Raw genomic sequence first — 14,026 nt, 5'->3', positions numbered from 1 at the left:
CACTCAGGTATTTTTTTTATTTTTAACAATGGCCATTCTGACAGGTGTGAGACAATATCTTATTGTGGTTTTGACTAAATTTCCCTGATGATTAGTGATCTTGAGCATCTTTTCATGTAACTGTTGGCCACGTGTATGCCTTCTTTGGAAAATGTCTATTTAGGTCTTCTGCCCGTTTTTTTAATAAGATTGTTTGTTGTTGTTGTTTGCTATAGGGTTGTATGAGTTCTTTATGTACTTTGGATATTAACCCCTTATCAGCTATATGATTTGCAGTCATTTTCTCCTATTCAGTAGGTTGCCTTTCGTTGTGTTGACGGTTTGCTGTGCAGAAGCTTTTTAGTTTGATGTGGTGCCACTTATTTATTTTGGCTTTTGTTGCTTTTGGTGTCAGATTCAAAAAAAACCATTGCCAAGACCTATGTCAAGAAGCTTATCGCCTAGGTTATCTTCTAGGAGTTTTATGGTTTCACATCTTATGTTCAGGTGTTTGATCCCTTTGAGCTAACTTTGTGTATGATGTAAGATACTGGTCCAGTTTCGTCTTTTGCATGTGGCTGTCCAGTTTTCCCAACACCATTTATTCCAGAGACTGTCCTTTCCCCGTTGTTTTTTCTTGGTTCTATGGTCATAATTTAATGTACCATATGTGCATGGGTTTATTTCTGAGCTTTTCCTGACTAGCCTAGGTCCTTCTTGCTTCCAAACAGTTCATGCTGCTTCTTCTCACAATAGTTAACCAACTCTGGGCACAGTCATCCCTAGTATTCCTCCTAATACTTCCTTTTGTACAGCTCAAGTGAGCTGTGCGTTGTTTGGTGGTTCTATGAATGTAAATGTGTTTCTCAAGTGTTTAGTTTCTCTCTCCCTTTAGAAGAGACGCGGACCCCCTCCAGCAACACCTTATCTACTGCGTCCTCTATCACTCTGCGGTGTCTAACACTACAGAGGTCATCACAGACGTAAAGAATTGGAAAATGCAACATATGCAGACAAGATAAAGAGACTGAGCTTATTGTGTCTGGAAAAGATGTTGTGTCCAGATTTAGTGGTGGCCATAAAAAATACAGACTTTTAGTACAGATCATGCCCATCAGTTCTTTTTCTCCCTGGAGGATGGATATTGTAGCATGAAAGCACCGAAGTCAAATGTGAGAATCAATTTCCTGAGAGGGAAGATGGAGAGATATCATAGTGATGCCTTTTACTGTAAGTAAAATGAGGAAAAGAGATTTTGCAGCTATTTAGAGGTAGGCACACGCTCTTCTGCTTAAAGGAGGGTAGGGGCTCGAAGGCAGGGTCAGGTAACTTAAGGCTCACTCCTGCCTCAGCTTCCTCCTCTTTCCCATGCCTTGTCCTTAAGGCAGACTGATTTCCCCAGATATTCTCTGAATATCTCCCTCAGGCAGACACCCACAGGGATGCGCAGGGTAAATAATGACATGAGCCAAGCCCAGAGAAGCCTCACCACTCCCATCTGGGGGGCGCCTGGGATTTTCCCTGCTGTGGCTTAGAGGCACAAGCCAGCCCTTTTCCTGGGAGCTCTGGAGGAAAGCGACGGGACAGCAGGGACTCCCAGGGGCCAGTCCCCTTAAACTCTGTGCGGTGGCAGGGGTTGTGGAAAACCCTCAGGCCCAGGCATGCTCAGGTAGCACGAAGCTGCCTGGGGCGGATCTGACCAGGAGAGGATGAGGCTCCGCAGGAGATGCAGAGATAAACTTGCAGCCACTTCAGGGACTGCCTGGGGAGCCATTCATGTCCAGGAGGCAACGCTCCTGTCCCCTTAAGAAAGTCAGCTGGGCATTGATTTTTTTTTTTTAAAGGAAACTTTTGTTATTTTTTTTATTTTGATTTTTACTATTAATGCAGTCAAGGAAGAATGGATGATGATTTACATTGTCAGAAAACACGACATGTGGTCGGATCTCTCATGAATTTAATGCAAACCAAGTCCAGCCTTATGACCTCTGTGACGTCACTATGGTGAAAACCTCAACCTGGGACCTAAAACCAGCACATACGTGTTTCATCGCAGTAAGAAGATGCTGGGTACGTGACATGTGACAAGCATCATGCTAGGCCCTGGAGATGTGGAGTCCAGGTGGAGCTTTTCTACTCTCAGGGAATACGCAGACCGGTGGGGCCAGCAGACGGAAGCCAACAGTTCCAGGCCACAACAGGGAGGGCTGCGCTCTGAGTCGCGCCTGCAGGGGTGGGAGGCAGACGCCTGCAGATACCTGGTCAGGAAGGGCTTCAGACAACCGACCAGTCTCCACTTGTTCAGAGGAACACAGAGGACAGTTCGTCTAACAAGTGGAGGGACGGGCATTCCAGGTAGAGGTGGGGAAGAGCAGAGAGGCCGTGGGAGCACACTGCTCCCAGGGAACCGCTGTCTGTGAGATGGAGCTGTACCTGGGTACATTTTGGGGTGGGGGTGTGGGTGGGATAGGGTATGAGCTTAGACAGGAGGTAGCCAGACACAAGACGCCGTGAATGCCCTAAAATAGGGTGCCGGAGAAGTGCCTCAAGCAGGAGAAAGACATGATTAGATTTGTGCCTCTAAAAGATCACCTACGGCCCTGGCCGGTGCTCAGTGGTTAGAGCGTCAGCCTGCGGACCAAAGGATCCCTGGTTCGATTCCCAGTCGTACCTCGGTTGCAAGTTCCACAGCCCCAGTGGGGTCAAGTGTGGGAGTCAACTAATCGATGTGTCTCTCTCACACCCATATTTCCCTCTCTCTCCCGTCTACTCGTCCCTCCCACTCTCTCTAGAAATCAATGGAAAAAATATCCTTGGGTGAGAATTAAAAAAAAAAAAAATCACCAACGGCAGAATGGGATGCAGGAGCAGTGAAGGGATGGATAATTTTTTTGGTAACCTAGGTGAGAAATGATGGAGGCCTGCAAAGAATTTAAATGGCTGCCAGGGGGCTGAGAGAAACCTCCAGAAAGATAGGTTTCTGTAGCAGCATCCACACATCATGATGACTGACAGGAAGCGAAGGCCAGGAAGGCGTGTGGGATTAATCACAGGTTTCCAGCGAGGTCCACCAGGTAAACGGCAGCTCCATTTACTGGGCACAAGGAAGAGCAGTTGTGTTTGGGGAGAAAGGGAAGCTCATTTCGGGGCAGGGGACTGGACCTGGCTGTGCAGTGGTGGGAGCTCTGTGCCCCAGCCCACAGGTGTTAGGTGAAGCCAGGAGAATGAATGACAGGCCCGGGCAGCACACATGAGGGCAACAGAAACTCGGGACCCTGGCAAAGCAGTACTATTTAAGGAGCGGCCGCAGGAAGAAGCCCAGGAATTAGCGTCCTGACAAGAGGAGAAAGAGCAGAAGAGCCAAGGAAGGGGAGAACTTCAGGAAGGAAGAAGAGGGTCAAGGGCAGCAAAGGCCACGGAGAGGTCAAATAATAGGAGGAAGACCCTCAGGAAGTGCTGGATTTGGCAAACGGGATTCATGAGTGACCTCAGACAGAACGGTTTCAGGGGAGGGAGGGGGGAGCCAGACTGAGGGTGAAGGGCTGAATTATTACTCTTGTAAGAAGCTGACTTTAAAGAAGAGAAATTGGGCCGGAGCTGAAGAAGGCTGTAGGACTGAGAAAGGATTCTTTCCTACAGACGGGAGAGACTTGGCGTATTTATATGATATTCATATGATAAAATGAAGAAGCTAGTGCAGAAGCAGAAGCTACAGATACAAGAGTTGGGGTAACTGGGAAGGCCTAGAGGGAACGGGTGTGGATCCCCTGGAAGCTCTTCCAAATACTCACCCTGCCCGAGTTTTCTTAATTGAAATGCTTCAAGTTTTTGCTAAAATGTTAAAAGGTAATTACTCATTTATCCTACGCTCCCTCCAAACGTCAATGTATTAGGAACCAAAGCTACAGACGCACTGACGCTACCTGACTCAGCAGTCGCTTGGGGAGCAGGTTTCTGCTGCAGTGGGCGCTGCCTTTGCTTTCTGATGAGACTGCCGTGTTCGGGTGTTCTGTCCATGAAGTGACCTCGGGTGTTCTGTCCATGAGGTGACCTCGCTGTACCGCAGGCCTGTTAGTCATCAGGGCTGACAGGCTCTCCAGCAGGCCAGCCCCGAGGACAACCCTGCTCCTGCCAATGCCAGTTCACCGCTCGGTCCTGACACCAGACAAACTTGAGGGGAGTCGGCTCTGCACTCCACTCGCCCATCACTGGCAGGTGGCACGGGCAGGGCCTCTGACACCGAAGAACCAGGAAGAAAGCTGCTAAAGGACCACGAAACCCAACCCGCACAATCACTCCCAGTGCCAACATGTTCTATTTCATCACCTTTAGGACTGCCTGGCACACCGAGATGGTAACGTAGGCTTCATTATAGATTGCTCTAATGAGAAAGGTGAGAGAAGATGAAAACTGAGGGAAAAGATCATATATGATTCAGAGCCCTTATATTACGCAGTTGGCACCTGAGGTTAAAAATGCAGAGATAATTGCCTATGAAATCAAAGGCAGGAGTCTTTACAAAAGAGGTAGGGGATTCCTCCTTCCATTTCATACCAGGACACTGAGTCAAACACATCAAGACTCATTTAACCTGACTAATTTCTGAGGACTTCAACTCGGCTCCCACAAGCCTGATGCTCACGAGAGAAAAGGAACTAAGTGGGCTCTGAAGTAGGCAGACCGTTTGCAGGATTTTGATGGATTTAATGACATCGCCATTTCCCTGGAGCTCGGCTCTTAGAGTTGCACAGCTGGCATGTAAAAACCCACCGATTACCTGGAGAGCATTATGCCGAGTGAAATAAGTCAGAGAAGACAAGTACCGTATGATTTCGTGTATATGTGGGATCTAATGAACAAAATAAACTAACAAAGAGCAGACTGATAGCTGTCAGGGGGGAGGTGGCTGCAGGCTGGGTGAGAAAGGTGAAGGGATTAAGCAAGAAAAAAAGACTCAAGGACACAGACAACAATATGGTGATTGCCAGAGGGAAAGGGGATAAATGGTGATGGAAGGGACTTGACTTGGGTTGGTGAACACACAATACAATATACAGATGATGTGTTGTAGCATGTGCACCTGAAGCACGTATTTTATTAACCAATGTCAAATAGATAAAAACCCAATGATTAAAATGATGAAAATATCACAACACATGTGATAGGCGATAGGCTTTAAAGAACCTCCCGCCTCTCTCTCCCCCTCTCCACACACACACACACACACACACAGGAAATGAAACACATCAAAGGAAAATCTCTAATTTTGATTCTAAATCATAAGGGCCTATAGGAAGACTATGGGTAGAGGTGCCTAAGGAATAATGCAGAAAGAAAAATCGTTTATTCGTGTATTATTACTGTGTTTTCCAGGAAGAGGTGCTCCAGGTGGGTAATTGGTACCGAGTTGAGAGCCTCGGTGTCTTTCCTTTGCAGGGCACAGGCGCCCACACCAAAAGCACACAAACTACTGCGAAGCATCCCCCGAGAGATGCAATTTGGTGTTCTTGCTATGAGCTGTAGGTCTTCCTGAAATAGTTACATTAGGCTGGATGTGGACAGGACTCATATGCCCAGCCGTGCTCCCAGCTAATGGAAAAACAATTTGAAATCAAAGGCAGATATTTTGATAGCAACCCATGTGGAAGAAACAAACTTCAATCATTTTTTCCTAGGTAACTCATTTTGCTAGTCTCATTGGCTGAAAAAGTGGCAAGATCACATCGGATATTACATCTTGGTAGATGATTATGGGAAATAAGGGTCTCTTTCGCCCGCTCATTCAGAAATTGTGCTTAAGTTTCTTAGCAACAATCTCCCTGGAGTAGGGATACTTGGGAAGTCATTTTGGTTGTGATTATTCCGGGGTCTGGTGATAACGGTGAGAGATTATAGGACAGTTAGTAAAGATCCTATCTCAAATTCTTACGGTATTTTTTTTAACAGTTCCTGCAATATGTGTTATTTTTTTGTTGTCTTTTAGAAAACTTATGTATATTTAATTTAATCTCAGAATAAGATAAAAGCCCTTTCTAACTTTCTGAAGGATTTCTCAGTAAGTAAAAGGCTATGTGTATATTATAGTAAAATTAATATATAATTTGTCCGTTCTTTTTCAAAGTTTATTTAGGTGTTTAGTTTGAGTGACAATGCCTTTTTTAGAGTCTGCAGGCCCCTTTTAGAGTGTTGATGTTGGTATGTATATAACTTGCTGAGTGAGATCTCTAGAGAACATGAAGGGAGAGGAGCTACGAGGAGATCAGAAGGTTGGATGACTTGAACACTTTAGTTCTAGAGTCATCCAAGGGAAAGGGAATTCTTGATGCAGAGTGAGAATGACTGCTTTCAAAACTATCAAAACACCATTTTCACTCAGTGATTCATGATGCTTTAGGCAAATAGTAACTGGCATAAAAAGATACAACATACTAAGTGAAGGGGTTGGGTTAAAAGTAGCAAGTACAGTATAAAGCTTAGAGGAAAACATCTGGAAGGATATGCACCAAAGTGGTAGAATAATGTGTGGCTTTCTTATTTTAGTTTTCTATAGTGAACAATATTTTTCTTTTGTAATAAGAAAAAAAATAAGTTTGGCCAAATTAAGTGGGTGGATCTTGGTGATAGTACATTATTCACTGAATTAATTTATTCAACAAGTACTGATTAGCCCCCACTATATGTCAGGTATGGTCTAGGCCCTGGGGAGACAGCAGTGAACAAAACAGATAAAAAGCCGTGCCCTTTTGTAGCTTACATCTGGAGGGAGGAGAGGGAGACAGACAAAATAAAATACCACACTATGTGGTAGTAAGCAGAAGGAAATAAGCACAGGAAGTGTGTGACAATGGTTACAAATTTAAAAAAAAAATTTCAGATTAATGTTCCTTTTTTTAAAAATTTCAATTACAATTGACATACATTATATTAATTTTAGGTGTACAGCATAGTGATTAAGCATTTATATACCTTACGAGGTGATCACTCCCTAAGTCTTGTACCCATTGGACACCATACATAGTTATTACATATTATTGACTGTTCCCTATGCTGTACTTTACTACTCATTGGTTGCGATTTTAAATAGAGTGGCCAAAGATGCTTCATTAAGGTGAGCTGAGGAAAGACATGATGGAGGTAAGGAAGCAAGTTATCTGGGCGGGGACAGGGGAGGCGAGGGACAAGTGAGCCAGCTTGGTGTGCTCAACAGGAAGCCTAGTGTGACTGGGACAGAGTCAATGAGGGGCCATGGGGCACGGGGCCACATAGGACCTTGGCTTTTACTTGGAGCAAGAGGTGAAGCTATTAGATCATTAGGATCAGGGGTGGCATCATCTAGTAAACTCTAGCTGTGGTCTTAACACACTGCGGACGGACCACGAGAACTCTGGCTTCATATTACACAGTGTTTTTTATAAAGTATCATACTTTAAAAAGATATTAGCTTGTAAGGACCTGTAATAAATAACTTCAAAATGCAATGGGTATTTAATTTTAAAGCGTGCCTATAACATTTATGTAAAATGTTTTTTGTACTCGTTCAATAGAACCTTATCTGGCCACTGGGTAAAGCTAGCAATAAAACTACTGATCTGCAGTTTAAGAGCAGACTGAAGGGAGAGACCAGTACTGCAATAATTCAGGGGCAAGACTGGCTTGGACCCAGGTGGTAGCAGTGGAGGTGGTGACGAGTGGATATACTTTGAAGGGGAAACTGACAGGATTTGCTGATGGGCTGGGTGTAGAATGTGAAAGGAGTTCAGCCTGCACACCTGGATGGATGGAGGTGCCAGTATGCCCGAGGGGAAAGCCTGCAAGAGGAACAGTTAGCAACAGGAGTCGGGGCAGGGATATCGGGAGCTCAGGTTTGGACACCTTGATAGGAGGCCAAAGGACACATTAACCTTTGAACATAGCCTCCCTCCAGTGAACTCTAGAGAAAGACAGCTCTCCCTGGGGGAACAAGGGAAGGAGGGGGAAGGGGGTCTTGATAAATCAGGTGGCACTTATGGGGATTCCTCTAAGAACTTAGCAAGCTGCTAAATTTTGCTTGAAGGACACATTGAGATTCTGACAACCCCCGTGCACACTCCTTTTTTTTTTTTTCTGGTACTTACCAGGATACGTAATGTTAATAACAATGGGAATCTTTATGATAGATATTTCTCATCATTCAGTAAAGCTGATATGTCACTGAGAACTAATGCTGGATATAAGTATAACTTCAAACAAAATGTGAAATCAAAAACAGAAGAGGTGGTTTAGGCGGTAGAAGAATCACTTTTCATACTCTCTTGAGACTCCCAATTAAGCTGTTAAATTGTTTCCGAATGGTCTAAGGACTAAACTTGACAAACAAGTAGGACTAATGTACTAGTATTCCCCAAACTGACCCGATTCTGTTCTAAGCAACTGAGAGAATAGGCTTAATATTGACTATTGGCCTCAACAAGTGTCGGAGAGAAACCAGTTTTAAATTATATGATAATATAAATTTGACTTTGGAGTCAGCGGGCTCCCCAGGTCCCCAAATCATGTTTTGATAGAGACTGGGAAACACACAGCATCCACATTCATTTCTAGGATGTCTTTCCCTGGACTGGATGATTTCACTTCACTCAGAAGAGAAAATATGACTTAAATCAGGATTTCTGAAAAGCTGCTCCAAACAGCTGGTATCGGTCTGGTGATGTTTTTAGTAGTCCAAGATAAAATGAGAAGAAGAAAAAAGAAGAGTAGAATAAAGTTAAATCTATTTGATTTTATAAAGCTGTCTATTTTTTTTAGTGTTACTATGTTCTTTTATGAAATGATAGTAAGAAACGGGTGGCAATGTTTTACATTTGTTTTGGCTACAGACATTTATATACGACAACCCTATAGATATCTCCACATTTTTGTTTTAAATGTACAGGTCTGTGAAACGCAAAGGTCTGGTCAACACCGACTAGAGAGACCGTGCTGAGCCATGGTCATGTCTACCCTGCAGGACTGGCTGAGCTTGGCAGAGAGCGCAGGGGTGCCATCAGCCAGCCCACCTCCCCACTCACGGGACAGTACTCCTGCCCCTCCCTGCCTTCCCTCACACTCTCCCAAAGGACCTCAATCGAGGCTTCAGGAGAATTAAAAGCAGTTCCTCTTCAGAGCCTGGAGACCTCTGGACATCACCCTCACCAATGGCAAGCTCGCCAGGGAAAGAAAGTAGCAGCGATGTGAGCCTCAGAAAACCTGGTTCCGAGCGTGGACCCTCCTGCTCACCAGCCCCGTCACCTCAGGCAAGTCATGTAGCATCTCCGAGTCCTTTCTCTTCTGTCTAAATACCACCTGTCCTACCCATTCAAGGGGGCTATTGTAAAGAACAAATAACATACTTATGGGGAAGTTCTTCTTAATTGATCAAATCATGATTACGTACGGGCCCAGGTACCAACAGCAATAACTGAAGTGGGCTGGGACAGGAAAGCCAGGGCAGCCATTATCTCACAGCACATGGCACTGAGTCTGGGGAGACAGCAGGGGCACAGAGACCACAGCAGAGTGGAGGGGCCAGGACCTCAAGCTGAGGGCTGCTCGCCAGACACGAGGGAGGCCTTGCAATCAGAGCTTCCGATTTCCTCAGAGAAACCAGACGGCCAGCTTCCCTTTGTGTGTTCGTGAAAACTCCTGATTATTGAAATGTTAGCAACTGTTTTAAGAACTTTTTAAAAAATATGTTTATTGGTTTCAGAGAGGATGGGAGAGAGAGAGATCAGAACATCAATGATGAGAGAGAATCACTGATTGGCTGCCTCCTGCACACTCCACACTGGGATCGAGCCCGCAACCCAGGCATGTGCCCTGACCAGGGATCAAACCATGACCTCCTGGTTCATAGGTCGATGCTCAACCACTGAGCCACGCCGGCTGAGCTATTTCAACAATAGGGGGCATCCCTGAAAGGCCATGTCTAAGGGCCAAACTTGGCCCCGAGGTGCCCTTTGTGACTTGATGTGCACATTTATCCCACTGCTCGTGTGTTCAGTGGGACACTCAGGGCTGGGCCTTCCCAAAGACTCCCCCGATGGCTGCTGCTCCGAATGTGCCCTGACAGAGCTTCCACTTTCCACAGTTCTTCATGCACCTTCACGTGTGGACACTGTAAATAACTCTTCTCATGAAAAGTGAACTAGGCCTTGAACCAGTCCAGCAGGGTCGCCATCTGGGAGTCCTCAGAAACGGAACTGTCAGCACTGTAAACATTCTAGACTTCATGGAAGACACTGACTTTTTCTAACTAATTACCACTGCCAGTCAAGATTTGCAGTATGAGTTCAAGAACAAGGCATTCATTTAACAACAATAACAAAAACAGTGAGGATGAAAACTGGCCGGCCATCATAATGAAAGGCCTGAAAGCAAACTGTGACTTCCCTAATAAGGCGACGACCAAAGTTGGCTCCCTGGCGGGCGAGCGCCAATACAATTAATCAGTCTGTTTTCAGTTTTCTCACGACAGCAATATTAACAGTTTGCTTTATTCTGTTTATATGGTGCTGACAAGTCTTCAGCATGTTGGGCCTACTTGCTGGAGATTAATGGCTACTCCTCTACCGAGGTAAAAACCAGGCAAGGAGAGAATGCCTTTTACGACCAGATAAGAGCTGGATTTTTCTTTGCTCTTTTAATTTCTATCAAGGATATGTAAGATCAGTAGGGCCCAGAGGTTCTCCTCACTGTTTAAACTCTTCCACTCTTGTTGTATCCCCAGGTGACACAAAAGGAACCTTGGATATTGCTGTCGGGGAAGCTTCTCATCTCTAAAGGAACTGCCAGCTAATTATTCTAAAAAGTCAGATTCCATATAAAAGTGAACGATAGGTAAGAGATGACCTCTGGCAACAGGATATTAGCATATTAGGTGGGCAGTGGTTCTCCTTTGTATCTGTGGCTATTTTTGTAGACACTGAAGTAGGCAGAATTGATATTAAGTATGGCCCAGCCCAGAAAATCTTAGACATCTTTCACTAAATAGTCATATTTCAAAATTAGTAAACATGATTTGAAGTCATTCAAGAAGACAAATCCCCATACTTCTCCCCCCGGCCCCCTCGCCGAAAAGGCTGTAGAAAGAATGCTTGTTACTGGTATATTTTACTCTGTGCCAGGTTGGAAAGACATGGTAACCTCAAGCCTATAAGTACAGAGAAACTACAATAACAAAATTAATTATTTGTGTGTGAAGTGCAAGATATTAGAGAATATCTTATAGAGCAATATAATGAACCAGATTTGGGCAGATCCTGAATTCCATACTTGTTATTTAATAATTTGTCTTGTGCGAAGATTAGACAGAAGGATACTGCAGTATCCTGAGACTAAACCAGGTGCTGTACTGGAAGTGAGGAGAGGACAGATTTGAGACTTATCCCAGAAACAGAACCAACTAAATACATCTTTTTGACTGATTAGATTTGTTATTCAACAACTATTTTTAAGGGGTCTGGATGGGTTAGACGCTGTGCTAAGTAACATACAGGGGAGTAAGGAAGAGAAGAATCTGAAGATGACTCCTTCCTCAAAATCAGGCTACTGGCCGCTGTTCAGTGGTCTGAAGTGACACCATAATACCCATTCATTCTCCCTCTTTCCTTCCACCTATCCACCTTTAGTAAGCACCTACCTTGTGCGAGGCATGCACTACATAATGGTCATGAACAAGTCCAGAGAAGAAAAATCAAGGGAAAGAAGAAAGTTACTGTATTCATTCTCACAGGCTTGGTTGGGAATGCCTTCTCTCTAGAACCTCCATTCCTTTCCTGGTGGCCTGGCCATGGGTGCAGTACAGGGTGGTAAACCACCAGACAGTGGGAACAGCATAGGTATTCTTAGTCATCCATATGGAGGGAGGATCTCCTATTTAATTTCTAAATGCGTGCCCTGATTTGGCATATTTAACCAAAGTAAAACTATATCAGAAAGGTATCTAACATAATTCCCATGTACAGATTTTAATATTACCTAATTATATAGGCTCAAGAAAAATAAGCTTTGAGGAAAGCCAAAAGGTACTGAAAATACTTTGAATGTTAAAATTCTTGTATATAGTTTAGTTGGTAAATTGGTTGGAGACATATAATTCTACTGCCTTTCAGGAAAAGCCCTGATGTTTTAGAATTAAGATGTGCCTGGACTTTATAAGAACAAATCCTGACCATTTTCTAGTGCTTTCTAAAAAACAACTAGGTAGTAGAATGACTACCACTGAGAGGTATTTTGCTTTATGGCAGCTGCCTTTTCATTATTATTTTATGAGCGCTTGTCTACATATTATGTATTCTTCACTATCTACATTTAGTTCTTTTAAAAATGTCTTCTTCAGATGCCTGGGGTTATGTCAGTGTCTTTGGATTCTAATTGGATCTCAAATAGCAAACTATATCACTTTTAATACTTTCCAAAGGTACTTATGCACATAGGCGTACCTCCAAAACCCATGACTAATATATGCTTTGGTCATTTCTATTAAAACAAAAAAAAAATTAAAAGGTATTTTTAGGGACTTATGAACACCATCAACAATTATGTCAAGTATAAGCTAGTCTGTATAAGCCAAGAGTGAAAATTTAAATGCCAATAAAATCTAACTGTAAAAGAAGGAATTTGATGAGAGCAGGCACATTTTCACTGCGATTTGATTTAGAGATCTGAGCCCGGTATGGACTTGTGAGTTCTCTGAACTCGGAGACAACAAGCTGCAGGAAGCCTGCACCGACGGGAGCATGAAAGGCCGAATGTGGGCCTGTGCATTTCCGTCCTGGCCCTACCGCCTGCATCGCTGAGCAAGTTTCTCTCTCTGTGGAAAATAAGATTTCCATAACCACCTACTTATTTCCCACTGAAAAATGTTTTTAAGTTATGAAATATTTCAAACATGCTTATTTTTACTGATGATAAATAGGAACTGAAAGTGGGAAAAGTGGGAAACACCACAGAAGGGGTCCATGAAGAGACACTGCCACCAACATTCTCTCAAGTTAACCTACAGGTAAGAGAAGGCTTCACTGTCTTGGGAACTCGGGCCTTGGGTTAAACGCCTGCAGTTATGCTGAGGTATTATTTCCATTTTGCTTGGCTCAGTCGGATAGAGGACCTCAGAGGAAAATGTCCAAGATGAGCCCAGAGGCAGAACCACAGAATTCCAGCCGGTCTGTGCTGGGAAGGCCCTTAGAGATCATGTCACCACCCTCCCAGGGCAGGAAAGAAAAACAAACTGGAGCCATCTGACATTTATGCCTCTTACCTGCGGCGCAGGTCCTCGGCCACGGCTGCCCGGCAGCTGAACAAATAGGCTCGCAGTGACTTGAGCCGCTGCCGCAGGCGCACCACGGTGGCCAGCGGCTCGGCGTGCAGGTACAGCATGGGGTTCTCCTGCTGGATGTCGATCAGGGGCTCTTCGTACACGTACTCCAGAAACTCTTTGGCCTGCTTAGACACCTACAAAATCAACGTCCTCCATCAGTTCTGCTGACTCGTCCGGCTTTCCACGCCGCCTCAAACTATGAACCACAGCTTAAATATCCCAGCCAAGTGAAAAGCCCAAACTAAATATGAAGTTTGTCTTCCTTCTCTCTTCCAGAAACTCAACTGGTAAAAGTATCCTTGGCATTGAAAGGAATGCATTAATTCTATATCCTGATTACCTGGATCTACACACGTGATATAATGACACAGAACTACACAGACCCAGTATACACCACGGTCAGTTTTCTGGGTGTTTTTTTAATAGACTTTAATTATTTAAGATGTAACCAATGGGGAAAACTAGGTGAAAGGGATACAGGACCACTGTGTACTATCTATGCAACTATCTGTGACTCTATAATTATTTCCAGAAAAAGGTAAAAAAAAGGGGGCGGGGGAAGGGAGGGGAGATTAAGACTCCCTGATTTTAAAAATACATATATGTATATGCGTATGTATGTGTGTCCTATACCACTTTTTTAAAAAATTAAATCTTTATTGTTCAGATTATTACAGTTGTTCCTCTTTTTTCCCCCCATAGCTCTCCTCC

General features: G+C 44.1%; 1 protein-coding gene and 2 long non-coding RNA genes across 10 annotated transcripts in view; 2 read left to right on the top strand and 1 right to left on the bottom strand.

Moving 5' to 3' along the window:
• LOC102244947 overlaps nucleotides 1-9,532 on the top strand; it is a 65,615-nt gene extending 56,083 nt beyond the window's left edge. The window contains exon 3 of the long non-coding RNA XR_001363665.1: nucleotides 8,891-9,532. This is a non-coding gene — a long non-coding RNA (uncharacterized LOC102244947). The remainder of the gene's footprint in view (nucleotides 1-8,890) is intronic.
• PLEKHM3 (pleckstrin homology domain containing, family M, member 3) overlaps nucleotides 1-14,026 on the bottom strand; it is a 162,666-nt gene that overhangs the window by 76,201 nt on the left and 72,439 nt on the right. For all 7 annotated transcript variants that reach the window (XM_005874214.2, XM_014546076.1, XM_005874215.2 and 4 more), the window contains exon 5: nucleotides 13,256-13,449. In XM_005874214.2, the coding sequence (XP_005874276.1) occupies nucleotides 13,256-13,449 (194 nt within the window). The remainder of the gene's footprint in view (nucleotides 1-13,255; nucleotides 13,450-14,026) is intronic.
• Nucleotides 9,987-14,026, top strand: part of LOC102245148 — a 14,095-nt gene continuing 10,055 nt past the window's right edge. The window contains exons 1-3 of one of the 2 annotated variants that reach the window (XR_001363667.1): nucleotides 9,987-10,833; nucleotides 12,914-13,000; nucleotides 13,592-13,713. This is a non-coding gene — a long non-coding RNA (uncharacterized LOC102245148). Of the gene's footprint in view, nucleotides 10,834-12,913; nucleotides 13,001-13,591; nucleotides 13,868-14,026 lie in introns of those variants that run through there. The other variant, XR_314046.2, reaches the window with a different exon arrangement.

Source organism: Myotis brandtii, unplaced genomic scaffold (genome assembly GCF_000412655.1).
Source record: "Myotis brandtii unplaced genomic scaffold, ASM41265v1 scaffold43, whole genome shotgun sequence".
In the NCBI taxonomy this organism is placed as follows: Eukaryota; Metazoa; Chordata; class Mammalia; order Chiroptera; family Vespertilionidae; genus Myotis; species Myotis brandtii.
Note: the sequence above shows the minus strand (reverse complement) of the source record. Positions and strands in the feature narration are given on the sequence as shown.